A 22,140-nucleotide genomic window follows, 5' to 3' on the forward strand; every position below is an offset into this window, starting at 1 on the left:
CTTTGGAAAAGAGATGATGATCGAGGCAATACCCCGAATAAAGATCTGGGAGACAACCAAGACGAGAAATTGGACAGTTCAACAACACCATGCTGTTCCGTCCCACTGTCCTCGTGCAACATAGATACGTTGGCTTGACAAGAACAGCACCCCTTCTCACAACCGCTCTGGTTCCCAGATCAGAGATACATCAAACGCCAAGAACCAGAGTATGTTTCGAGTTACAGGCTGGGAAGAATAATACTGACTTTTATGTTCTCCGCGTTGGACCGAACTTTAGGGGAGCTCAGTCGAAGAGTGCACAACGGACCCGGAGTCTCCGCTATCGTCTCCTGAAAGTTGTGGCCTTTATTGGGGATAGCTCTGCTCTGACCCCAGCAAAGTCGAGATCAAGAGTCATCTCAAGTGGTCACGCTCTGTCTCTCTACAAGGCAGCGACTCACAAACTATCTACGGTTTGTATCAAGGATACATGCAGTGCCAGCGTCTTTTCTACATCATCGGTCGACCACGCCCCAGACGACACTCCGCTACTGCCCCAGGTCACACACAAAGTGCAAGGTGGCTCGTGGAAATACGTGGTTATTCGTCTTGGCGACGCCGTCCTCTTTAACTACGGGATAGTCCACTATTTGCTTCACAAGAAGAACACCTGCATTCTTATGAGGAGAGGGAATGTTGTGCAGTCTTCTTGGAAGACCCTGTAAAACATTCCAGCCATAAGTTGTACTGGATTCATATGGCAGGACTCAAGATGCAACAGTGGCTTGCTCATGGCCGACACAGTCTAAGAATCTCTTCATGAGGCCATGACACACGAAGACCAACTGGAGACCGTCAGCGATCGCTCCTCCCCCTCAGGGAAGGCACATACACAGGGACCTATGGCCGCATATTCTTAAAAACGAAAAACGAGCTTACCTGCTTAAGGCGAGAAAGACTCCAGCAGCAGACAAACATAAACGAAACCCACCGCTAACTTCTCGACCTGGAGCACCGCATACAAGCACTTAAGCAGCAGCTCGCAACATGCGAATAATGATCAAATCTACTCAACTGGGCCGCATAGGCCGGACCATGACAAAGGTCACCAGACAAGAATCATCTCAGCCAACTAAGCCGAGAAATCTTGTTTCAACTTTCAGCTTACTTACAATTAATGAGCCGATGCAGGAACCTTTGAATGCCCCTGACATTGAACGGCATCAGCAGATGAACCAAGACGGAACTACAGATGAGGCAGTTCCAAAATTCACCTGACGATGTTTTGGACCAAGACCAGATGCAAAGCCCTTGCTCCAAGTACCGAAAAGATGCTTGACTCCCTTTATTCAGCTTCCCCAAAAGCATAACAACAAGCAAGATCACACCGGCAGCCCTGGCCAGACAGCTCATAACACCCTCCTATCTAGAATATAATCTCTCTATAGCTACGAAGGAGGAGAGTATCTTAGATGAAATAATTCATAAAGCTAATAAATTAAAGCAGAAGACCTCTAGAAAGATTTATCTGTTTAACCAAGTCAAGGAAACATATAACCTCACTGAGAAGCGACAATTCGCCGAGAGACACATAGAGAATCTAAGATCAACAAAGATCATTCCAATGGGGGTTTCCACTATCAACAACATGTTGACACTGTCTCGACTCTTTTTACCCAAGACTCGTGAGAGGCCTCTGTCTCAGGCAGTCGCAGCATACATACCTTGTGGAAGAGGATATCTTGGCTAGATTGAAACCAGAGACTAGAGAGATCTTTACATTGCTCAGATATCGATATCGACCAAGATCGTATGAGATGGTGGCGCGACAGTTTCTTCCCAAGATTTAAATCTACTCAATCAGTGGAGTGAGACCTCGACGACCCGAACAAGAAACAGACAACCGTCGGTCAGCCATATCGTTCAGGATTGGGTCTGACGGAAAGAACCTCGTGATAAGCTGCGCGCTGTATGAATATCACGTTAGTGTTCCATCATGAATGATGGATGCTGTCGATCGAATGGGCAACATCGCCCGCCACACGCCCTTCAAGGAGGAAGCCTTGCCTCAGATTCGAGTTCAGTTCATTAAAGGGTTCAACTCAACCCGACCATCCAAACGATGCGATTATCGTATGTACGATGGAAGAAGCAGTAGAGGTGCGCAACCAAGGACCCCCAGAAATTCCGATCCTCGTTTATGGAGCTACGGATCACCGGATGACTACCTCTGGTGTTCTTGATATCCTTAGCTCAAGGGATTCGCTGGACGTTCATGACGTCGAGAAGCTCCATGAAAAGAATATGCTCGATATGATGCAGGGGGTACCTGTTCCTTACCAACCATTCCTCAACGACCCCAACTCTCGAATTCATGAGCTGCATTGCTTTCACATCATTTCAACGGTTCAAAAAGGGGTCTTGCGACAGCTTTTTGAAGCTGTGAAACCCCTCATTCACTTTGCTCTTTTAGTATCATAGTGTGCATTTTCTTCAACCATATATACGCCCCTGCCATGGCGTTGTACGATATTTGGGCTCGAAGAGCATGCGGCGAGCACTTCCACTAGAAGCATCAAGACACGTTACTGTCGCCGCTTATCAACGTGCTCTTTTTTTGCGCACACACCACGCAGGCGAAGAAAAGCCGAGTCTGCTTTGGGTTGAGTCACTGTAACTGCAATTCGCAATCATACCCCAAGGTCATCACTTGGCATTATCGCAAATACGATAGGAGTCGTTATGCTCCTCAGTCTCGTCTGGCGTATTAGCCGTTCTTCAGCAGATTGAGGACTGGTCCACTGGAGAAGTACCTGAGACGGTCAAGGCCGGCAAGCGGAAGCTGCAGGAGGGGTTCACGACCGTTACGAAGATCAAGAAGCCTCGTACTCTTGACTCAACTAATGAGAATCAGAGGTCAAAGCTAGAACTCGCCAGGCGAAAGGTGAAGCCGAGACCAAAAGCGGAGACTACGATAACGACGCCAACATGGAGCAAAAGAAGAAGAAGGCTCACGGCATCCCAAGACTGATTCGGTCTGCAATGGAGGTGGCTCAGGCTGCTTGCAGGTCTTATACAAGGTACAATGTCTTTTAGGTACTCAAGGGTATGTCAGTAGAGTAACAGAGGATCAAATAGCTTTCAGCTTCTAGTCCTATCTGTTTCTTGTCGCCATTTATTTTTATGTCTCAAAGTGAGAGATTTGAAGACATGTTAGTCTGGGAGGCCGACCATCATATGACGTTGCCCCTCACGAACATCTGCAAAGGCCTCCAAACCTGCCAATGAGAGGTTATCAACTGCTCATCCGTAAACTCGCCATTGATCAGCATAAATACCCAGTGACTCTTCACTTTCTTCTGTCCCTCCTTCTTCCTCTTCATCAAATTCGCTTTTGTACTCTCGAGACCTGGTGTCCCTCTAATAAACCCCCATGTGTTAGCACCGCCAGCAAGACCGCGATCTGCCTGACAACAATATTGGTAGCTACGACTGTTGTCGGGCACAGAATTACTAGCCATCTTTCTGTGCCCGACGGCATTTTTAGCTGCTAATCTCGCTGTCGGGTAGACCGCGGTTTTCCTGGCGGTGCTGGCGATGTTCCAAGCTCATCCCGCATGATACTTGGTACCTGTCATGCGTGGTGAGCTTGGATGGCCATCTTGAGAAGACAAGTGCGCGCGAACGTGAGTTATTGCCAGAGACCTTTTAAAAAGAAACTTAACAAGCCCTTTAGGCTGTATTTCCTAACATGCCAACTTTGGCCGGATCTTGAGGACCTATAGTCCTGTTGTCATTGCGCAAAGACACATGCATATGTAGATCTTCAAGATCCGGCCAGATGCTTTGGAATGCGTATCAGCAACGCGCGCGATCGAACTATCTCAAAAGAAGTTATTGCATTATTGCGTATCGTGTCTTTCCTTTTTGTTTTGGTATGTCGGCTTCTCTTACTCCCTCGATGTGGCAATGGACTTACAGTGTCAGCCAACACGATTTATGGACCCGGATAAGTCGTAAAAAGGTGTCCTGTTACTTTCCTCCTGTGGAATCCTCTTCGCCAAATACCTCTAATTCTCAAATTCCCAACATATATCTCCTGGGCGTAGCCACTGGTGGTAAGCCCCGTCCAGCCCGACAGACAATGGAAGGTCGGAGCCCCGACGATGGTCTGCTCTTCATGAGTGAAGAAGACTTCGTCTTAGGCTTTGCAAGCGATGACCTGGATAGCTTGCTATGGAATGCTCCATATGGTACGAATGACGCAGCGTTTGCCGACGTACACCAGGAAACAACATTTTCAGATACAGTCGACTCAATCAATCCTAACTCATTTGACATTTACTCCGATCACATCGACCCAATTCTAAACAACACTCAGGAGCTACCAGCTCTAGATACTACTTATTTTGATATCTTACTTATGAACTGGGACTTCATGGCGATGCCCACCGATCCCATCACTACTACCCATGCTGGTTCGATAACGACCACAGAGCAATCCAATTGCTCCACTACTTACACAAGCTCTTCCTCACCAATGACTGAAAGTAGTCCAATAGGACTGTCACAGTCGCAAGTATCCGACCCTTTATCGACAAAAGATGCCGAGAACGCATCAAGTACAATAGCCAGAAGACGAAGAACGAAGATGGAACCAGGCACTAGACCTTGTGACTTGAAGTAAGCCATCTTGAACAGATTTACACCATAATTTGTATGTACTAACACTTCTTTTAGAAGACAAAAGCGAAGAGAAGATAAGCCTGAGAAGTGTCACATCTGCGGAAAGGGGCACCAGTGGAAGCGTGATCTGGAGAGGCACTATTGGAGTAACCACCCAGATGAGGCAGCCAAGATGGGCCTTAGTCGAAGCAAGCCTATATGTAGGTATTGTGGAAAGGACTTTGCGAGACGAGATCATTTGAAAAGGCATTTGAAGAGGAAGCACGGGGGTGGTTGAGCGTGTGGGCTGTTGAGTAAACCTACTAAGCTGTAGTCTCCTTTGTCTTGAGTTTTAGTTAGTTGCAGCGAATAAGTACAAATGAACCGGTCACTGCTCTGTATAAGTGAGGTGTATAGCCCGCTCAGACAAGACTGTACAAGTTCCTTAGGTGGTAGAAAACCTGTTGGTGAGGAGGGTGGTCTAAACTTAGGACCTTGATCCTAACTTACAACAAGACTTAGGTAAACGCGTAAGAACTTATTAAACTTTTTTAACAAGCTTATTTCAGCTTCCTGCATCAAGGTCTGAAGTCGTTTTAGACCAAACAGCTACCTACTACCCCTTAGTCACGCTCTATTCGCTTCTCACCTCCGGTATCATAACAACATCGGTTCCATAAAGCCACGCCCGATGACAAAAAGAGAAAGGAAATGCAGTTGGTAACCAAGAAAGACCCAAGAACGGCAAAAGATTAAGGACTCCGGTACAGGGAATCGAACCCTGGGCTCCGCGGTACTGATCCCTCAGCTGAAGATGAGAGCGCGAAATGTTAGCCACTACACCATACCGGACGTTGCTTGGAAATAGAGTTTGGATTAGCGCTCTATGATTCCCATACGTTGAAGCGCAGTACTATCATTGGTCTTCATGATGGCAAGAGTCACTTCCCAATTATCATTATCATTGCTCTTCTCTTCTTCTCCAAAATATTAGCCTTTCATTTGCGCTGTGCGCGATAGAGCAAGCTTAGCTCGTGCTCAAGTCAGGTTGGCAGTGGCAGTGGCAGTGGCAGTGACAGTTACAAAAGCCCAGTCGGTCCCCCAGCAACGCCGCTGCCCGTCGTGGGTAAACAGACTGTCTTCTGCTTCTTGCTACTCTCCTCCTTTTTCGCGTTGATCCCTCTTTTTACCTCGTCAACACCCAGAGTGCATCTCGAATCACATCAATAAGCGCAACATCTTGTTTCATTTTCGTACAAGTGAACGAAGCTGTTACAGAGTTGCTGGGGTGGTTTTGGAAGATACCATATTCCTATGTCGCTCAAAGTGCTCAAAGGTACAGTCGCGCCCGCCTGCCCCCTTTTGCACACCCTTACACAAACAGACTTCTAGAATCGCAAACTGAAGTTTGCAGCCTGAATCAGCGACATCGATACGCTCGTATCACCCTGTATGACTATGTCTTCCAGTGAAGACATTCTTTCTGTCGTGTCGCTCGACGACGAGCCTCTTCAACAAGCGCCCGAAGGCTACTACGTCGCGAACGAGTGCCCGAATGAAGCGGAGCAGTTCACTTTCACTTGTCCCTACATTCACTGCGATGGCTGGATCTTTGTCTCTGCCGAAGAGTGCTAGAAGCACGAAAAGAACTGGCACCAAGGTCCCTATGCGTGCGGGCAATGTCATGTGAGCTTTGCTGCTCAGCCTGCACTCCAGCGACATTCCAAGGCAAGCAAGCATGATATCCGGTGGTTGTGTGAAGATGAAGACTGCGAGATGGTAGGAGAAGCTTTTGAGACAAATGCACTCTTTCGCGAGCATGTTCGAAACTCAAGCGGTCACAAGTACTGGCTTGCGGATGACACTGCAGATGATAACGACTCGGTGTTCACACCATCTCTCAACTCTAGTCATCAGACCGCAGAAGATGATGTTTTTGGGCCTTTCGCGTCAGATGGAAATATCTGTAACGAACCCTGCTGCCGGCACTACGGTACAGATTACAAGTGCAAGTCTGAGTTCAACCGCCACGCAGACACAGGCGCTCATCGAACTGCCGCGAATCTGAGCAAGGTCTTACTCTCGAGAATTCCTACTGCCTCTGCACTCCAGGCCGAGCAGGAAGGCCTTCGATCCTTCCGATGCACTTCTCGCAGCTGCCACCGACACGGGGAAGTCTTTAGTACAGCAAAGGCTTTCTTCAACCACCTGAAAGACGACGAACATCGCGACGGATGGTATGTCAAATTCGACGACGATGACCTCGATTACAATAGCGATAGAGATGTCTTGCCCGGAATTCAGTTTTATGCTGGTGGCAAAAAAGGCAGATGTGTCAACGAGAAATGTCCCCGGTTTCGTTTCCAGTTTGACTCTTATGGCGCTATGAAGCAGCACAGCAGATCACTCGGTCACGTCCGGGCGGAAGAAGACTTGGGGTTGACAGACGCGGACGAATCAGGCGAAGAAGTCTGGAAGAAGAGCGCGGTACATGGCATGGAGGTTGCGGAGGATGGATTACTCTGGAAGTGCACCAAACAAGGCTGCAAGAAGTTCAACGTTGTCATCAAAGGGCTTGGAAATGCCAAGAGTCACTACAACTCTGATACTCACCTCATGGCCGCGGAGGAGATCGCCACTTCATCTGATGAATCCGTCGAACATATCGAAGGCATGGAGTCCTTGAAAGACGGTGACGGCTGGAGGTGCCTCAAGCGCGGTTGCCGAAAATTCAACAAATTATTCCTGCATCTGGGCAATGCCAAAAAGCACGCCAGCGGTGACAGTCATGCCTTGGCTGAGGAGCTCGATTCTGCAAATGAGAACCTCGACGGGCTGGATTACTCGATGGAGGAAGGTGTCTGGACTTGTGTTAAACCTGGCTGCAAACGAATGAACGCTATATATCAGCATCTCGCCAGCGCCCGAAAACATGCCAATGCGAACTTCCATGCTCTGGCTGAGGAGCCCGCAGAGGAAATCTTGGAAGATATCGAGGGCATGGTAGTTTTGGATGGAGAGAGTGCTTATATGTGCATCAAGTTCGGCTGCAAAGGCTCAGGCAAAACCTACTCCAACGTCCGCTCTGCCAAGCTGCACGCGAACGCTAGACCTCACATGAAAGCTGGCGATATTTCAGCTTTCATGCCTAATCAGTTCAACATGGACTTGTTCGCAACCCCGACGCGAACTCCGAGGAACCTACTGCTCACACCCATGGAGACAGAGGAATCGACCATTATTGTCACCCCAGGGAGCCCTTCTGCTGGTCGTGGAACCAACCCTGCGGGACATCCAGCTGGCGCCCGAAACGGTACCTCTGCTCGGACTACGAAGATGATTCGACTAGGAAGGTCTTCGGTGACCACAGCCGGGAGTAGTAAGCATGAAGTGCTAGAGAGGAAGAACCGAGAGTTGGAAAGTCGTGTTGCCAAGCTGGAGATGCAGATGGGCCAGGTCCTCGGTTTGCAGAGTCCTCAGATCCAGAACAATGCGCACTATCAGAACTCCCAGGTTCATCAGAGTGCGCAGTTGTTTCAGCAGATCCCTGAAGTTCCTCAGGCTCCTGAGACTACATGCGCGCGTGTTGAAGGGCTATCCAAGTTTGTGCGAGCAGCGTTCCGTCCTAAGATGTCGATGCCCGTAAACGAGGATGAACTGTGAGAGGTATTATTGTCGAGGTTACAAACGAGGGGTGGAATGCTCTCAAGTGAATAAGATGACATGTCGAAGGAAAAGAAAGGTTGATGTTTGATGTTGTCATTTTACAAGATTGGTCGGGAATTTGTGATGAAAACAATTGCTTTTAGATACTGGCTGTGCGTAGGGGTCTAGATACAAGACATGATCGAGAATCAAATCTGTGCGAGTTCTATCCCATTTCACCAGAAATATCCATCTTCAGTCTCCCGCAAAATACCATTCTCCGCTTCAGTCTAAGGAATCTGTGCTTCTGTAGCACTCCCGGGGCCATCAAGAAAGTTCTCAACCCTTGTCGTCGCCGCTCCCATCTCAGTCCTCTGCTTCCAATTATTCTTCGTCGCTAGCCGTGAGTGATAAGATCTCCAAATCATCCGCCACATCATCCAATGTCATCTCTTGGTCCTCTTCAAAAAGCTCTCCAGTGCAAATGAGTCGACCTCCAACGATCTCGAGCTCAATAGCTCCATCGGTTCCAAAGTACCGTTCGTAAGACTCTTGATCGATAGCCAACTCCATCCGGGGAAGGTCCTGAATCTCCTCGTCATCTTCGGCGATGTAAACTTCGAGGTCAACAATAGAGCGTTGGGCCAGGACGCCCATGACTTGAGCGCCGTGGAAAATGTTTGGTTTGTCGTCATCTGAATCATCATATGATGGCTCAGGGTCGAAGATGTTGGATGTTTCAATCTCGTTGCCGGGGAGTTCATCGTCATTTCCAATCACCACAAACTCCATATCGGAGTCACTGCCGTCGTCAGTAGTTTCGGCATCATCTATGACCATGAGCGTGTCCTCATCAGAGTCTTCGGTGTTAACGTTAACAAGAGTTCCTTCAGAAGTGTCTGTATCTTCATGGATGCTGCCTTCGGGGGAACTGTGGTCATCGTTCCCTTCATCATGTTCGAGCAGAAACGGGATCGCTTCTTCCGCTGCAGCACCCTAAACTGGCAGCAAGTTCAGTCCGATCCGAATGTCCTCCAGCGCAACACCCTCGGCTCTCGCTTCGTCCAGCTTGCGGTTGCTCTTCCAGATGATATCCCTACGGACCATAATGCCAGCCTCCTGAGCTTCAAGAAGATTCAAGGCATCACCTTGAAGAGCATCATGCAGAGACTCTGCATCAGGGTCCCAAGTGCGGCCAGTCCATGTAGGAAGACAGTCGTCTCCAATAGAGATGTCACTGAGGGTAACCCCCTTCTGTTTCGCCTCCTCGAGGCGGTGGTTGGAGTTGTAGAAGACGTGGTTTTTGAAGTCTGCGGTCATGAAATTGAGGAGGACGGTGTTCAGAATTTGTTGGGCCGCATTTTGTAGAAACGTGGAAGGCGATGAGGTGCTCATTTTATGATGGAATGGCGAGAGTGCTCCAAGATGAGATTTTGTAGATGTAAAGATGAAGCTACCAGCTGTGAGAAGAGATAAAAAGAAATGTGAGTTAACGCTTGAGCTCAAGAAATGCGATTTTGGTATTCAATATTTGGTGAGTTGTGGTGCGCTGAGCAGGATAGAGATGAAGGTGGAGGTTGTGGTTGTGGTTTTAAAGGTAAGTGAATCACGGCCAATCCAGAATTCCAGACGGACAGCCGCCAACTGTCTCTTGTCTCTGCATCATTGTGACATAGATATCTATCCAGAAATGGCACCATTCAATTTTCACCGTCATGGGTTCCGCAGACACAGTTGGAAGATTTATTATCATTTTCGTTGATCTTCAGAAGATCTACGGTCTCCCTTCATATGTAACTTTGGGACCTCGACCTTTGGCCTTATGGAAGTTGGAGCGCAGATTCCTCCGTGTGGCCTATAGCAATTTTCCAGCCTCGTCCAGTCCTTGATCTCAGGGATGCCTTTCGTTCTGAAGTCTCGTTTTGGGTGTGAGGTTCGCCTCGTGGTAGAGTCTACTCGCAAGCTGTTATCGTCGTTGCAACGGCTCCTCTTTGGAACTCTTCATCATTTGTTGTTCGTTCGTAGTTTTGTCTTCCTTTCCCGCAGGAACTATCCCTCACTGAATATCGCCCATCTCAACCTCCTCAGCCTTCTCGCCCTCAACCTCTGGCGCATCTACCCAAGTCAGCACTCTATCCACAACCATCCTAGCAGCAACTTACCCTTCATCTCCGCCTCGCCCTCGGCTTCCATCTTTCTCTTCATAGCATGCGCCAGTCTCTTCTCCATCTTGCGCGCCTTCTTAGCGCTCAACTTGGCCCTAGGTCCACTCGTAGGCAAAAGACCTGGCCTTGCGCCTCGTGTAGTATCGGCCTTTGCGACCTTATCCTTGGGTGCTTGTGATCGCTTGCGTCGCTCCTTGCGGGCACTTGAGGCGCGCGCCGCAAGGCGGTTCTTGGAGGGGCCGTTGGGATTGCCGACGGAAGGCATTGTGACTATATGTGTTGGTTGTGGTGATGGATGGAGGTTTTGCGATAAGAAGTTCTCAACTTTTTTTTTAACGGGGTCGAAAATCTCGGTGGAGGTTCGGTAAGGAATGCGCTAAAGTGTGCCCCGCCGCGGGGATCGGCAGAGCTGCATGTTCCAGAACGCCTCCTCCAGAGAAAGTCAAGACATGCGGACAAAATGTTTTCATGAATCCCAATCAATTGCGCCTAAGTAATACAATTCTGAAAATGCCGCTTTCCATGCCATCAAATAGTCATTTCAGCATCATATACATGCCATCAAATGACGCCAAATACCCCTATGAACATTCTAGGTATGCGCCATCCCGTCTCGAAATATACATCTCACGAGAGATCATAGTCCTCCCTTAAGCACGAGTTTGTTGGTTTCGTCCAACAGTAGCTGCGCTATCCTCGCTGTTGGGTCCGAGCATTCTTCGACTAGGATCGTCATCGTCGTCGCTCATCAACCCATCTAACTCGAATTCTTGAGCATCTCGTAGTTGACCGTCTTCCACTGCGAGACCATTTGCGTAGTGGTTGTTGCCGAGCTCCTTGGTGTCCAGGACAGGATGAGCAAGGCGGTCCCATAGACCAATGAGCATGTTGACGAAAAGGAACATTATCGAGGCAAGCGAGTAGGTAATAAGGATATATGAAACATGATCCATGGCCGAGCCAGCAACAAGATTCATTTGCTCCTCTGTAGCACCCATGAAAAGGAAGCCAGCGGCATACATGAACTGTAAACGTTAGCTGAGTTTTTACTGCAGAATACTATTCGACTTACAAAGACAGGAACAAACTGGAAGCTGTTGGCAGTTCGACCATCTTCTGAGATGGAGTGTGCGTCCCTGAGGACAAAAGCAATCTCAATGATACGAGTAATGCCCACGACCATAAGAGTGTATCCAAACATCGTGTGCGTAGCAGCACTGACCATCAGCTCCTGGGGATGCGCAGACATGGCCCAGCCTGTGATGAAAATGACGAAGCCGGGAATGAAGTTGCGCTTGGGGTTTCCATCGCGGTCCTTGCTTAGCCAGATACCAGCCAAACCAGCACACCACCAAATGATTCCCATCGTCGTATGTTGCCAATCGTTCTTAACCCAGTCTGTACCCCAACGATGCTCGGTAAAAGTGTTGACGCAGCCCCATGTAGCGATCGCAACGCTATCGTAGAACTCTTGCGAGCGACCATGTCGTCGGATCCAGAGCTGGCCAACAACGAGGATGATGGTGAGAAGAATTCCGTAGGCGATGAAAGCACCACCCATAATAAAGTGAGCGGCGCATTGTCCAGTATGATCTCCTTGACAAAAGCCAAGAGCTGTGATTCCACCAAAGATCATCTGTGTCCATGACAGAACTGGCATAAGCTTGCCGATGAAAGAATGGCATGGACGGATCAGCTTTCGAATTCTGCCATTGATGCCTTTCTCCCAATGTCCCTTGAGGTAGAGTCCGAGAACGACCTGCGCGGCGAGGAGAAGCTGGAGAATGTGGGCAAATTTGCCATGGACGTGATTCGGAATGAACTCGCGGCCCTTGTGCGCATGACCAAGGAAGAAGCCAAGAATAGCAAGAATGGTGCCGACGGCTTGGGTCGGAACGTGCCATCGATTCTTGGTCATCTCGTGGATGTCAGTATTGTGCCAAGGCTGAGTAGGTTTGTTTACTTACACCCAAAACCATACCGACAGGGAAGATAACGCCGTACGCTAACATCTGAATGAAGATGTGAATCCACAATACCGTATCCTGCTGCTCGTCAGCCGCTAACTCAAGTTTTCAGGCCTGTAAAACGCACCAAAGGTTCCAAAGAGACTGTTTCGCCTTCAGGAATATGGCTTGCATCGTGGTCGTGGGCTTGTACAGCTGTGACAAGAAGCGCAATTGTCGCAACCTTGGACAGCGAAGGCGCCGCAATGGCCTTCAATCTATAATCGCTAACCATGACCGTATCGTCCTCAAATTTCCGTCAATATCACGATCCAATGTCTCCGTGCAAAATTGTGAGCAATCGCAGGTTCGGCTCCGTTCTTCCCGTCGCAACAACCGTCGGTGGGGGATCGTCGATGTCTAGCGGCGTCCAGATGATTCAATTGTAAGCAGCAATCGCTGGAAGATCGTGGTTCGATAAGCGAGTAGATAGGGAGATCCTGAGAGCAGAGCAAATAAATGACTGCGTTTGTACAGCGAGGCAGAATAAAACTCCTCTAGGGAGGCCAAAGATGAAGAGGAAGAAGGAGATGAGGAAATTGGGCAAACTCAAAAGTTGTTTCCTGTTTGTCGGTTCAAGTAAAAAGGCCGCCAACCTCTCCCACTTCCCACCTCGGGCCCTCCATAAAACTTGAGGTTCCAGGGGGCTCCATCGATTGAGGGCGTCATTCCGGAGCTTTCGGCAGCCTGTCATTACACAAAGCGCGATGGCGATTGGTTGCTTTTGATATCAGGCGTGGTGCTTTCCCACTAATTCCTGCAGTGCCAGGGGGTTTGCCGGAGCTTTATTGTCCGCTAATAGAGCAACGTGCGTCGACTGGGTCCGATATACCCGAATCCAAGAATGCCATGTTTGCACTCAAGTCTTGGTCCTCTTGGACCCAAGAGTCTGAAGTGAAGTATTTTCATGAGGAGCTTATTAGACGTCTGGTCATCAACTTGAAGGCATCACCTAAAATTATAAACAGAAGCCCTTGAAGATGCAGCTCATGCATTGATCTCAACATGCACCAGTACGATACTACCTTGCCCTAGCTACCCTAGGAGAAGGTAGAGTTGATAGCGCATCTGGCCCAGGTACCACGGATTTTGATTCCATTCATTGGATGGCTCGTATGTGATCAAGTCTATGCTTTTGGTGATCGTCGATATTCCCAGCGGTTTCTGTCAACTCAGCTATGAAAGCATGCTTCGCCTCTAGTGAGACTAGGATTCAATGAGACAATACTTCGCACCTATTTGACACACCCGGTCTTTGTTGAATGTTTTTTATTGGTATGAAATATTCACTTTAAAGTTATAGAGATCTGCCACAATCTGTAATTAAGAGCTTCTGAGTCGGTTTAGGGTAAGCAATAACACAAGGCTTGACTTGCAACATGAAGTTCCATCATCAATGGATTTGTGTTGTGCAGTAAAGGTCTTAAAGGGATGTTTCCTTTGGAGTTCTATCGGAATGACCGGGAACATGATTGGCCCCTTTCCTAAACCTTCCATCAAAGCAACATTGCATGTAAAATCCAGGTCGGAATTCCATTCTATCGTGATCCCGACTCCAGCTTCGCTTCCTTCTCCTTCAGTATTTCCTTAGCCTTTCCCCAGAGCTCTGCCTCCATATCCCTCTCAACTCTTGTCCCCCGACTGTTCAGCCAACCTGCTCCGATGTTGCCCACAGCTCCCACTCCGTTGGGCGTCGGTTGTGGGATAATGGGACCCGTCTTATTCAGACGAGGTGGTGGAGCAAGACTGATGATATTGGCTTCTTCGAGTGCCATGACCTGGCGTTTGATCTTGACGTCGACAGTGTGAAGTGCCCGGAAGAATTGATCTGTCGCAGAGGCGAAGGCCTCTTTTTGTGTACCAGGATCTAGTGATGGCTTGGTAGGTTCGGCTGATGGATCCATGTTCTGGTCGGTTTCTGTGGATTTTGGTATTGTGAGTGCGTTGAGTGCTGTGGCAGTGTGTTTCATGAGCTGGATGATTTGTTGGTCGATGGCATTGAGCTGGCGGATGTTCTCTTCAATGGTGAATGGCTCATTGCGTGATGATTCGGCACCAGCCATCTCGATATCATTTGGGGAATCCATGGCCGTGACCAGAACTTTGAGAGCTTTTCGTGTATGTATGCGATGAAGTTGATGATGAAGTATCCTTGGATTTATGCTCCAACTATCGGTTGAACACGGGGCTCAGCTGGAACAGAGTTTTGTGATGGTTGAAGTTGAACAAATACTCAGAAAGTATGATCGGGCTTCTAATCTCCGAAAAGGCTTTATGTTATGCAAGCAGATGAATAAAATGTAAGAGAGTTCTCTATGACAGTGAAATTGAAGTAAGTTGAAGTGCAACCGAAACGGATCTCAATGAATGAAAGACGTGGTGAGAGGTACGTACCCGCTGTCGCTGCCAGATCGCAGCGGCGGCCCGTGCGTGCGTGCTCAATCAATTATTTCAACAGTAGCACGATTTGTTGAGATGAACGATAGGCAAAAGGCTCCCAAGAAGCAAAAAGGGTAACAAAGAGATATTTGGATATTTCAAGTTGGATATTACTGTGTGTGCCACGCTCTTATTGCCTCGTAGAGTTCAATATCATGTTGCGCCGCTTAATCATCGGTTAACCTTCAGGCGCGCTCTGCTAAGCTTTGGCGCGTTTGATCATCCACGATTCGCTTTAACTTTCAGCATTATTGAATCGAGGTTACAACTCACACAAACCTTAGGATCTTATCGTCTTCTTAGCTACAATCATTCATCTTCGAGCCTTTTTAATTCACAGATAAATCCAGTCTACCACATCTTTCGAATACCCGACAAAGAAAAACACTGCCACAGACTAGCAGTTTGTGACCTCTCATCTCATCACCTTGAAGAGCGACAGGAGCTGGTCCCCATCCGAAGACACGGCTGGGGAATGACATATCGCTGAGGGACACACTCTCTACCAGCGTGTGGCGTAGACAGGCTGGATCGAACACCTAGGCTCCAATACAAACCCGGCTTCTTCTCTAATAGTCACTGCCCTTCACCATGTCTGGGCCAGCACAAACACCAGGTGCCCCTCAAGCGCCGGGCTATCAAGGGCCTGCACCAACACCTCCAGCTCCAACACACACAACAACAACCGCAGCGACGGGCCAAAGTGGCTCATCCGGAGGCCCAATGTCGAATCAGAACCTCAACCAGATCGTAAGTCATTTTCTACTCGTTTGCTTGACTCTACATGGTTGTCTTATTCCATTACACCACCAGCCTAACGGCGACCATTATATCATTTTTGCCAGTATCACAGAACCCCTTGGCACTTTCCATGACAACGCAAATCAAGCATCGGCCATATTGCACATTGTCTCTATGTAACCTGTCCAGAGTGCTTACCTGAACTTTTCATGGTCTTGAGTCGCAGTAATGCAGACTATCATCCATCCATTACAAACACATATATTTGATCAGCGCGCGCATCATAATTATGATGGAACCTGGCTTCAGAAATACACTTACTAAAGCCCATGCACAGGTTACGGACTACTTGCTCAAGAGGGGGTTCAACCGGACCGAAGAGGTGTTTCGTCAGGAATCTAAACATCTTGGCCCCGATGGCAAGCCTATCTATCAACTGGCCAACCTCGGCCCAAAAAAGTACCAACGAGCCTTTGGGCTTCTACGTGAATGGGTCGAGAACAATTTGGACATATACAAGGTATGCCATGGCCATCCGCCCTCTGTTTCCTTTGCTGACAACTCCAGTTCGAACTGTCCAAGCTGCTGTGGCCCGTCTTCGTCTATTCTTTCCTGGAACTTGTCCAACATGCCTACACTGAAGATGCGAAAGCTTTCCTCAGAGACATCGGTCCTAACTTCCAGCCAGTACACGCGGATGATCTCAAGACCCTTGGTACCATTACACTCCCGCAGCACATCAACGAGAACCCCATGACAAAGCTGTACCGGGAAAACAAGTACCGAATCCCTCTGAACCAACATGCCAGCGGCGATCTTTTCAACTTTCTGGAACGCGAATCTGATCAGGGTGGTTCCGTGATTCGACAAGTCCTGGCAACTTATTGCCAGATTGACTCTACAGCTCGTGGACCTATTACCCCCTTCAGTTTCGAAGCTGTTTACAGAAGGTCAAGGAACATGGAGATAGAGAGCGTGGATACCAATGAAGGTATCCCGGGCGTCAATATTGGTTTGTCTAACAAGGACGTTCTCGACCCAACCGCTCCCCTGAAGCTTGGACCCCTACCTATGGATGCCGACCTGCGTGACGATGTGCGAGCTGAGCTTGAGGAAGAGGAGCGACGAATTCCGCCACCTCCCGGGAAAACATCGCTAGTGGAGGAATTCGACCAAAAAATCAAGCGTGAGGAGAGCGCAGATGCCCCAAGCAGAGCAGAGTTACCCTTACCACCCTCGAGACCGAGGGACATTATGCTAGAAATGCAAAAACTTCGAGAGAATCGCGACCGATTCAAGATCGATGGTGCGACGGGAGGCGTGGGAGTCCCTATCAGCGCATGCATGTTTACATTCCATAACACGCTTGGAAGGTGAGTTTTGACAGCCCTGTGGGAACCGCTGATACTAACCAGCTACAGTGTTGCCTGTATGGACTTCTCCAACGATGGACAATTAGTGGCAGCTGGTACCACGGAATCTTACATCCGGGTTTGGTCGCTGGATGGTAAAGCCTTACCCACGATGAACGCGCACGAGAAAGAAGCGAAGTTCAACAGCCGCAAATTGATCGGACATTCTGGGCCTGTTTACGACGTGTCCTTCTCCGATGCTGTTTCTGGCCCTCCGCAGAAGCTCTTTGGCGACGAAGGAAAGTCGAACCCTGCTATGGACACGCGACCGAAGCTGCTACTATCCGCATCTGCAGATGGCCAGATCCGTCTGTGGTCACTAGAGTCTTGGAGTTGCCTGTGTCTATACAAGTCCCACGATGGACCTGCTTTCAGGACACTCTGGGGTCCCCATGGACACTATTTCATCAGTGGAGGATATGACAAAGCTGTTCGACTGTGGATGCAAGATCATGCTTCCCCTCAACGATTGTTGGTTGGGCATGACACGGCCATCTCAGCGCTTGCATGGCACCCTAACGGTCTCTATGTCTTCTCCGCCTCTGATGAGACTGACAAGTCGATCCGTATGTGGTCTGTCGTAACTGGCAGCTGTGTCCGCGTGTTTACAGGCCACAACGAATACATCACCGCCATGGAATGCGCGCCAAATGGCAAGATCCTAGCAAGTGCCGATTGTGCAGGTAACATCTTCTTTTGGGACCTTGAGAAAGGAACACGCATCAAGCGGTCACGTGGCCACGGTAAGGGCGGAATTTGGTCACTCAGCTTCAGCGTTGAATCCAACGTGCTTGCTTCTGGTGGTCAAGATGGCACAGTCCGACTCTGGGATGTCGAGCTGCCTTCTGATCCCCAAAAGGCGAGCCAGCAACAGACAGGCCTCGATGCAACAGCAACAGGGGCCGATGGCACAAGCGCAGGAGGCACTGTTGGTGAAGCTTCTCGAGTGACAGCCGGAACGTCAGGACCAGCGGGTACCAGCGGCACCACTGGAACTCATAAGAAAAAGAATAAGGAGGTGATGATTACTCCCGATCAGATCAGCGCGTTCCCGACGAAGAAGACACCAGTGATGAAGGTCAAGTTTACACGGATGAACTTGGTCATTGTAGGCGGCTGTTACGACCCCGAACGTTAGGAGCGGGAGGCAGTCGACCTAGTTGCTCGCGAGAAACGGCGAAGGCAACAATTTGCCGCTAAATTTGGAATAGATTTGGGGTTGACGGCGAGACCTCGCAAATAGTCGACGATGAAACTGGGTCAAACAATCAGGAGAGGCGCAATGGGCTACCTTCACATAGCAGTCATGACCACAGGTACTGAGAATATACAGCGAGGGCAGGATGATTCCGAATTTCGAGACCAACTGAAGAGGCTGGTTTCATTGAACAAACTGGAATAGAGAGCAGTCCGCAGGAAATCGTATTGGGGTTGATGTCATCCTTTGCAAGAGAGCATGGATTTCCTGTAATAATAGAATCTGAGTGATAACTACGAAATACTGCGAATCTATTTCCATATTTGATTACTGATTGCATATCTGAGTATTCTATGGTAGTCTTTGAAGGCGAGTAAGTTGAAGCTCGTTGATATAACGATACGTACCTGCCTTACGGGGAAGAGTGGGGCCGTCTCCGCTGACGTCCGCCTGCGTGGAGAGCGAGGGTGCATGCTCTCCAAGCTTCCAACCTCTACCTCTCAAGCCATTCTATCAACCTCGACGACTATAAATCTTAACAGAGGTAGCGTCTCGCGATCGCATTATTTAGAAATGGACGTCGAAGAATCGCCTTGGGCCGACTCGTCACAGGCCGCATCGCAACAGGCATCGCAGCCTGAAGCCGCGGCCTCGCAATCGTCCAACCCAGCTCCCTCCGCTTCCTCATCGGCCCCTCGTCCATCAAGAGGACCTCGTCGCCTGGTCGCTCAACCCACACGTCTCGAAGCTGTCGATGATCCTCTTGGTCCTCTCGGCGCCGCCACCGAAGACAATGGCCCTGCTCAGGATGCCCCTCCGGTGCCTCCGCAAAAGGAGCAGATGGTGATTCGTACCACCATGCCTCAAACCCAGCAGCAACGACGACCTGTGGATCCTCACCATATCGACGATGATGAGAACGATGGACCAAAAGCTCCTCGCGCACCTCCTCCCGTTGAGGCTGCCCAGCCCAGTGCAGTTAGGAGCAGCAATCAGCCGAGCGTTAGTGTTGAGCAGGCTGCCAAGCCCACGTTCCAGATTACGGTTGGAGATCCTCACAAAGTTGGTGATCTGACAAGTTCCCACATTGTCTATTCCGTTCGAACCAAGGTATGAAGCGCCGGCCTCCAATTAACTCAATCAAGTACTCACGTAGAGAAATAGACGACTTCCAAGGGATATAAACAGCCCGAGTTCGAAGTCAAGCGCCGATATCGCGATTTCCTTTGGCTTTACACTACTCTTCACGGCAACAACCCTGGAATTGTGGTTCCGCCTCCTCCTGAGAAGCAGGCTGTCGGTCGTTTCGATAGCAACTTTGTTGAGAGCCGACGAGCTGCCTTGGAGAAGATGCTCAACAAGACCGCGATACACCCCACGCTCCAGCACGATCCCGATCTGAAGCTTTTCTTGGAAAGCGAAACTTTCAATGTGGACGTCAAGCACAAGGAGAGACGGGAACCCATTCCTACCGAAAGCAAGGGTGTGCTTGGGTCTCTAGGTATCAATGTTGGAGGTGGTAACAAGTTTGTGGAACAAGACGATTGGTTCCATGATCGCAAGGTCTATCTTGATGCTCTCGAGAATCAGCTCAAGGGGCTTCTTAAGGCTATGGAGACCATGGTCGGCCAACGTAAGATGATGGCCGAGGCAGCTGGCGACTTTTCGGCTTCCCTTCACGCGCTCTCCACTGTCGAACTGTCTCCCTCACTATCAGGCCCTCTCGATGCTCTTTCCGAGCTCCAGCTTACTATCCGAGATGTGTACGACCGCCAGGCACAACAAGATGTTCTGACATTCGGCATTATCCTTGAGGAGTACATTCGCCTTATCGGTTCAGTTAAGCAGGCGTTTGGCCAGCGACAAAAGGCGTTCTATTCGTGGCATGCTGCGGAATCGGAACTACAGAAGAAGAAGGCTACACAGGACAAGCTCTTGAGACAAGGTAAGAGTCAGCAAGACCGACTCAACCAAATGAGCGCCGAAGTTGGCGAGTCAGAGCGCAAGGTGCACCAGGCCAGACTTCTATTCGAAGATATGGGTCGGTTGATGAGAAGCGAGCTTGATCGATTCGAGAAGGAGAAAGTGGAAGACTTCAAGAGTGGTGTCGAGACATTCCTTGAAAGCGCAGTTGAGGCGCAAAAGGAGGTGAGTACAGTGAAAGTAGTGAAGATAGAAGCGTGCTAACATGTTACAGCTTATTGAGAAGTGGGAGACATTCTTGATGCAGCTTGACGCTGAAGACGACGAGTCAGTATTTTATAGGCCACCAGTATACCAGCAGCAACAGCAGCAAAAGGGGGGCGATACTGCTGTTGACCGTGCTCGAGCGAGGATAGACGAAGACTCGGACTAGGTGGACCGGGTGCCGGTTTCCCCAACGCATCTTGACGGTTCTATCTGGTAGCGATGAGGTTGAGCTCTTGATGGGAGGAAGAATTATATTCACGTCCACAGAGATGTTTGACTATTGATCAGTTCCGAGAATCGGAGACACGTGTTTTTTTATATCTTACAAGCCTCGGGGGCTTTATAGCTGTTGTACATATCGAACCACCCCCTATCCATCTCATGCTTCCAATTCTCGGATGTCCTCAATAGTAATTTATACAAGACTCATTTCCACCCCAAGTTGGTATTGGGTCGTTACGGTTTTTGTGATAGCGGTTCCTCCTCTATTAACAACACAACATTGTATCATTGTTTACTTTCTCTTCTTAGCCTGCTTCTTAGGTCCTGAATCCCTCATAGCGTTCGCATCTTGTGATGGCGCATATCCAGTGATAAGATCCGCATAACCTTCATCAGCTGCCTCAGCATCACCTTCTCCCTCCTCAGCGTGAGAAGCATCATAGGCACGGCCGTAACGTTCTCGGAAAGCAGCCAATTTACCGGCCTCATCAAGCTCGACGTTCTTGAGCGACTTCTCAGATGGCTGCCACAGCAATGTGTTGCGTGTGTCCTTTGTAGCGCGGTAAATGGGCAGTGGTGAAGTCGTTCGCATGGTGTATGAGGAGCCGTCGGATAGAGTTACGAGCTGAGTGAATGTGTATGGTCGGCGTGGTCGAGGAATGAATGTGGCATGACGGACTTGGCCGAGGGAGAGGCGGGTTGGTGAGCATGGTGTTGAGAGTGTTGTTCGTAGAGGCGAGAGAGTCGCCGGTGACACTGAGAATTTGGCCATTGTGAATTGGAAGCGCTAATATGAGCGAGGCCGTAAAAAGACGGATTGACGGCCCTGACAGCGATGAAGACCGTAGATTGGTGGTGAAGCTTCAGATAGGTAGACTTGAAGTCGATCGGTAAAATTTAGGATGCGAGGTCCGAATGCGGGTACGCCAAGCAGGGGTTCTGGATCTTATCGATAAGAAAATACAATTGTTCTTCGTCATTTCTAGACCGGCTCGGCTTCCGACTGCGAACAGGTGAAATAAAAAGGCGCCTTTTTACACGAGGCGATTTTACGTCCTCTTTACGGTTTATTTGAAGTTAAAACAATTGCATTTGTTGATAATGCGCTGTGGTGGGCAATGAACAGCTCCCGAGCGATGCGCAATGGCTGTGCGACAGTACTTGTCATGACGAGAGGCGGGACCAGAGGATTCAGTTCTTTACAGAATACCGAGTGCTTAGAGCGCTCAATAAGAGACTTGGGTGGTTGTGGAAGATATAAGACATCTCTGTCGGGGTCTTGTTCGCCGCAATGGGCGCTGCATCGTGAGTGTTTCTGCCATGGCCTGTTACTCTAGCTAATGCTATGCTGTAGATAGAAGAAGAAATCACACAACAGCGACTGCACCAACATGGCATACATCCCCAGCCAAACCTCCAACCGTTCATCCGACGAAACAAGTCCCTCTCCCCGAACAACTCCGCTCCATCATGCG

The 22,140-nt window shown here is 49.2% G+C and overlaps 11 protein-coding genes and 1 non-coding gene across 12 annotated transcripts; 6 read left to right on the plus strand and 6 right to left on the minus strand.

Moving 5' to 3' along the window:
• Window positions 1-2,124: 2,124 nt before the first annotated feature.
• FOXG_04335 (uncharacterized protein) lies at window positions 2,125-3,013 on the plus strand (the record flags this gene model as incomplete). Its single annotated transcript, XM_018382327.1, has 2 exons — window positions 2,125-2,307; window positions 2,717-3,013. The coding sequence occupies 2 exons, from the start codon at window positions 2,125-2,127 to the stop codon at window positions 3,011-3,013; spliced, it is 480 nt and encodes a 159-aa protein (XP_018239021.1).
• A 254-nt stretch (window positions 3,014-3,267) lies between these two features.
• On the plus strand, window positions 3,268-5,160 carry FOXG_04336 (uncharacterized protein). The gene is made up of 4 exons (XM_018382328.1): window positions 3,268-3,668; window positions 3,719-3,917; window positions 3,970-4,665; window positions 4,723-5,160. Exons 3-4 carry the CDS (start codon window positions 4,127-4,129, stop codon window positions 4,943-4,945), a joined length of 762 nt encoding a protein of 253 aa, XP_018239022.1. The 5' UTR covers window positions 3,268-3,668; window positions 3,719-3,917; window positions 3,970-4,126; the 3' UTR covers window positions 4,946-5,160.
• A 246-nt stretch (window positions 5,161-5,406) lies between these two features.
• FOXG_18802 lies at window positions 5,407-5,499 on the minus strand. The gene has a single exon. It is a non-coding gene; the product is annotated as a tRNA-Glu (tRNA).
• Window positions 5,500-6,105: 606 nt separating this feature from the next.
• On the plus strand, window positions 6,106-6,282 carry FOXG_18803 (uncharacterized protein; the record flags this gene model as incomplete). Its single annotated transcript, XM_018398945.1, has 1 exon — window positions 6,106-6,282. The coding sequence occupies one exon, from the start codon at window positions 6,106-6,108 to the stop codon at window positions 6,280-6,282; it is 177 nt and encodes a 58-aa protein (XP_018239023.1).
• Window positions 6,283-6,423: 141 nt separating this feature from the next.
• Window positions 6,424-8,517, plus strand: FOXG_04337 (uncharacterized protein; the record flags this gene model as incomplete). The annotated part of the gene is made up of 1 exon (XM_018382329.1): window positions 6,424-8,517. One exon carries the CDS (start codon window positions 6,424-6,426, stop codon window positions 8,308-8,310), a length of 1,887 nt encoding a protein of 628 aa, XP_018239024.1. The 3' UTR covers window positions 8,311-8,517.
• A 36-nt stretch (window positions 8,518-8,553) lies between these two features.
• On the minus strand, window positions 8,554-9,844 carry FOXG_04338 (uncharacterized protein). Its single transcript, XM_018382330.1, has 2 exons — window positions 9,337-9,844; window positions 8,554-9,288 (listed from the first exon to the last, which is right to left on the minus strand). The coding sequence occupies exons 1-2, from the start codon at window positions 9,685-9,687 to the stop codon at window positions 8,677-8,679; spliced, it is 963 nt and encodes a 320-aa protein (XP_018239025.1). The 5' UTR covers window positions 9,688-9,844; the 3' UTR covers window positions 8,554-8,676.
• A 504-nt stretch (window positions 9,845-10,348) lies between these two features.
• Window positions 10,349-10,722, minus strand: FOXG_04339 (uncharacterized protein; the record flags this gene model as incomplete). The annotated part of the gene is made up of 2 exons (XM_018382331.1): window positions 10,349-10,407; window positions 10,455-10,722. 2 exons carry the CDS (start codon window positions 10,720-10,722, stop codon window positions 10,349-10,351), a joined length of 327 nt encoding a protein of 108 aa, XP_018239026.1.
• Window positions 10,723-11,107: 385 nt separating this feature from the next.
• On the minus strand, window positions 11,108-12,698 carry FOXG_04340 (uncharacterized protein; the record flags this gene model as incomplete). Its single annotated transcript, XM_018382332.1, has 4 exons — window positions 11,108-11,482; window positions 11,530-12,375; window positions 12,425-12,502; window positions 12,552-12,698. 4 exons carry the CDS (start codon window positions 12,696-12,698, stop codon window positions 11,108-11,110), a joined length of 1,446 nt encoding a protein of 481 aa, XP_018239027.1.
• A 1,017-nt stretch (window positions 12,699-13,715) lies between these two features.
• On the minus strand, window positions 13,716-15,011 carry FOXG_04341 (uncharacterized protein). The gene is made up of 2 exons (XM_018382333.1): window positions 14,858-15,011; window positions 13,716-14,776 (listed from the first exon to the last, which is right to left on the minus strand). The coding sequence occupies exon 2, from the start codon at window positions 14,548-14,550 to the stop codon at window positions 14,002-14,004; it is 549 nt and encodes a 182-aa protein (XP_018239028.1). The 5' UTR covers window positions 14,551-14,776; window positions 14,858-15,011; the 3' UTR covers window positions 13,716-14,001.
• A 125-nt stretch (window positions 15,012-15,136) lies between these two features.
• On the plus strand, window positions 15,137-18,600 carry FOXG_04342 (transcription initiation factor TFIID subunit 5). Its single transcript, XM_018382334.1, has 4 exons — window positions 15,137-15,652; window positions 15,981-16,163; window positions 16,211-17,016; window positions 17,065-18,600. The coding sequence occupies exons 1-4, from the start codon at window positions 15,494-15,496 to the stop codon at window positions 18,191-18,193; spliced, it is 2,277 nt and encodes a 758-aa protein (XP_018239029.1). The 5' UTR covers window positions 15,137-15,493; the 3' UTR covers window positions 18,194-18,600.
• An 80-nt stretch (window positions 18,601-18,680) lies between these two features.
• On the plus strand, window positions 18,681-21,610 carry FOXG_04343 (uncharacterized protein). Its single transcript, XM_018382335.1, has 3 exons — window positions 18,681-19,363; window positions 19,418-20,401; window positions 20,451-21,610. Exons 1-3 carry the CDS (start codon window positions 18,725-18,727, stop codon window positions 20,607-20,609), a joined length of 1,782 nt encoding a protein of 593 aa, XP_018239030.1. The 5' UTR covers window positions 18,681-18,724; the 3' UTR covers window positions 20,610-21,610.
• On the minus strand, window positions 20,647-21,562 carry FOXG_04344 (uncharacterized protein). Its single transcript, XM_018382336.1, has one exon. It carries the CDS (start codon window positions 21,435-21,437, stop codon window positions 20,958-20,960), a length of 480 nt encoding a protein of 159 aa, XP_018239031.1. The 5' UTR covers window positions 21,438-21,562; the 3' UTR covers window positions 20,647-20,957.
• Window positions 21,611-22,140: the final 530 nt, after the last annotated feature.

The sequence above is a fragment of the Fusarium oxysporum genome, chromosome 4, assembly GCF_000149955.1.
Source record: "Fusarium oxysporum f. sp. lycopersici 4287 chromosome 4, whole genome shotgun sequence".
NCBI lineage: Eukaryota > Fungi > Ascomycota > Sordariomycetes > Hypocreales > Nectriaceae > Fusarium > Fusarium oxysporum.

Excerpts from the sequence above, each read along its gene's own strand:
- FOXG_04344 (XM_018382336.1), bottom strand. The coding sequence starts at position 21,437 with ATGGCCAAATTCTCAGTGTCACCGGCGACTCTCTCGCCTCTACGAACA.
- FOXG_04341 (XM_018382333.1), bottom strand. The coding sequence starts at position 14,550 with ATGGATTCCCCAAATGATATCGAGATGGCTGGTGCCGAATCATCACGC.
- FOXG_04338 (XM_018382330.1), bottom strand. The coding sequence starts at position 9,687 with ATGAGCACCTCATCGCCTTCCACGTTTCTACAAAATGCGGCCCAACAA. Across the intron at positions 9,289-9,336 it reads ACGAAGCGAGAGCCGAGGGT|GGTGCTGCAGCGGAAGAAGC; the intron begins GTTGCGCTGGAG and ends CTGCCAGTTTAG.
- FOXG_04342 (XM_018382334.1), top strand. The coding sequence starts at position 15,494 with ATGTCTGGGCCAGCACAAACACCAGGTGCCCCTCAAGCGCCGGGCTAT. Across the intron at positions 16,164-16,210 it reads ACAATTTGGACATATACAAG|TTCGAACTGTCCAAGCTGCT; the intron begins GTATGCCATGGC and ends TGACAACTCCAG. Across the intron at positions 17,017-17,064 it reads TTCCATAACACGCTTGGAAG|TGTTGCCTGTATGGACTTCT; the intron begins GTGAGTTTTGAC and ends AACCAGCTACAG.
- FOXG_04336 (XM_018382328.1), top strand. The coding sequence starts at position 4,127 with ATGGAAGGTCGGAGCCCCGACGATGGTCTGCTCTTCATGAGTGAAGAA. Across the intron at positions 4,666-4,722 it reads ACTAGACCTTGTGACTTGAA|AAGACAAAAGCGAAGAGAAG; the intron begins GTAAGCCATCTT and ends CACTTCTTTTAG.
- FOXG_04343 (XM_018382335.1), top strand. The coding sequence starts at position 18,725 with ATGCTCTCCAAGCTTCCAACCTCTACCTCTCAAGCCATTCTATCAACC. Across the intron at positions 19,364-19,417 it reads TCTATTCCGTTCGAACCAAG|ACGACTTCCAAGGGATATAA; the intron begins GTATGAAGCGCC and ends GTAGAGAAATAG. Across the intron at positions 20,402-20,450 it reads CAGTTGAGGCGCAAAAGGAG|CTTATTGAGAAGTGGGAGAC; the intron begins GTGAGTACAGTG and ends AACATGTTACAG.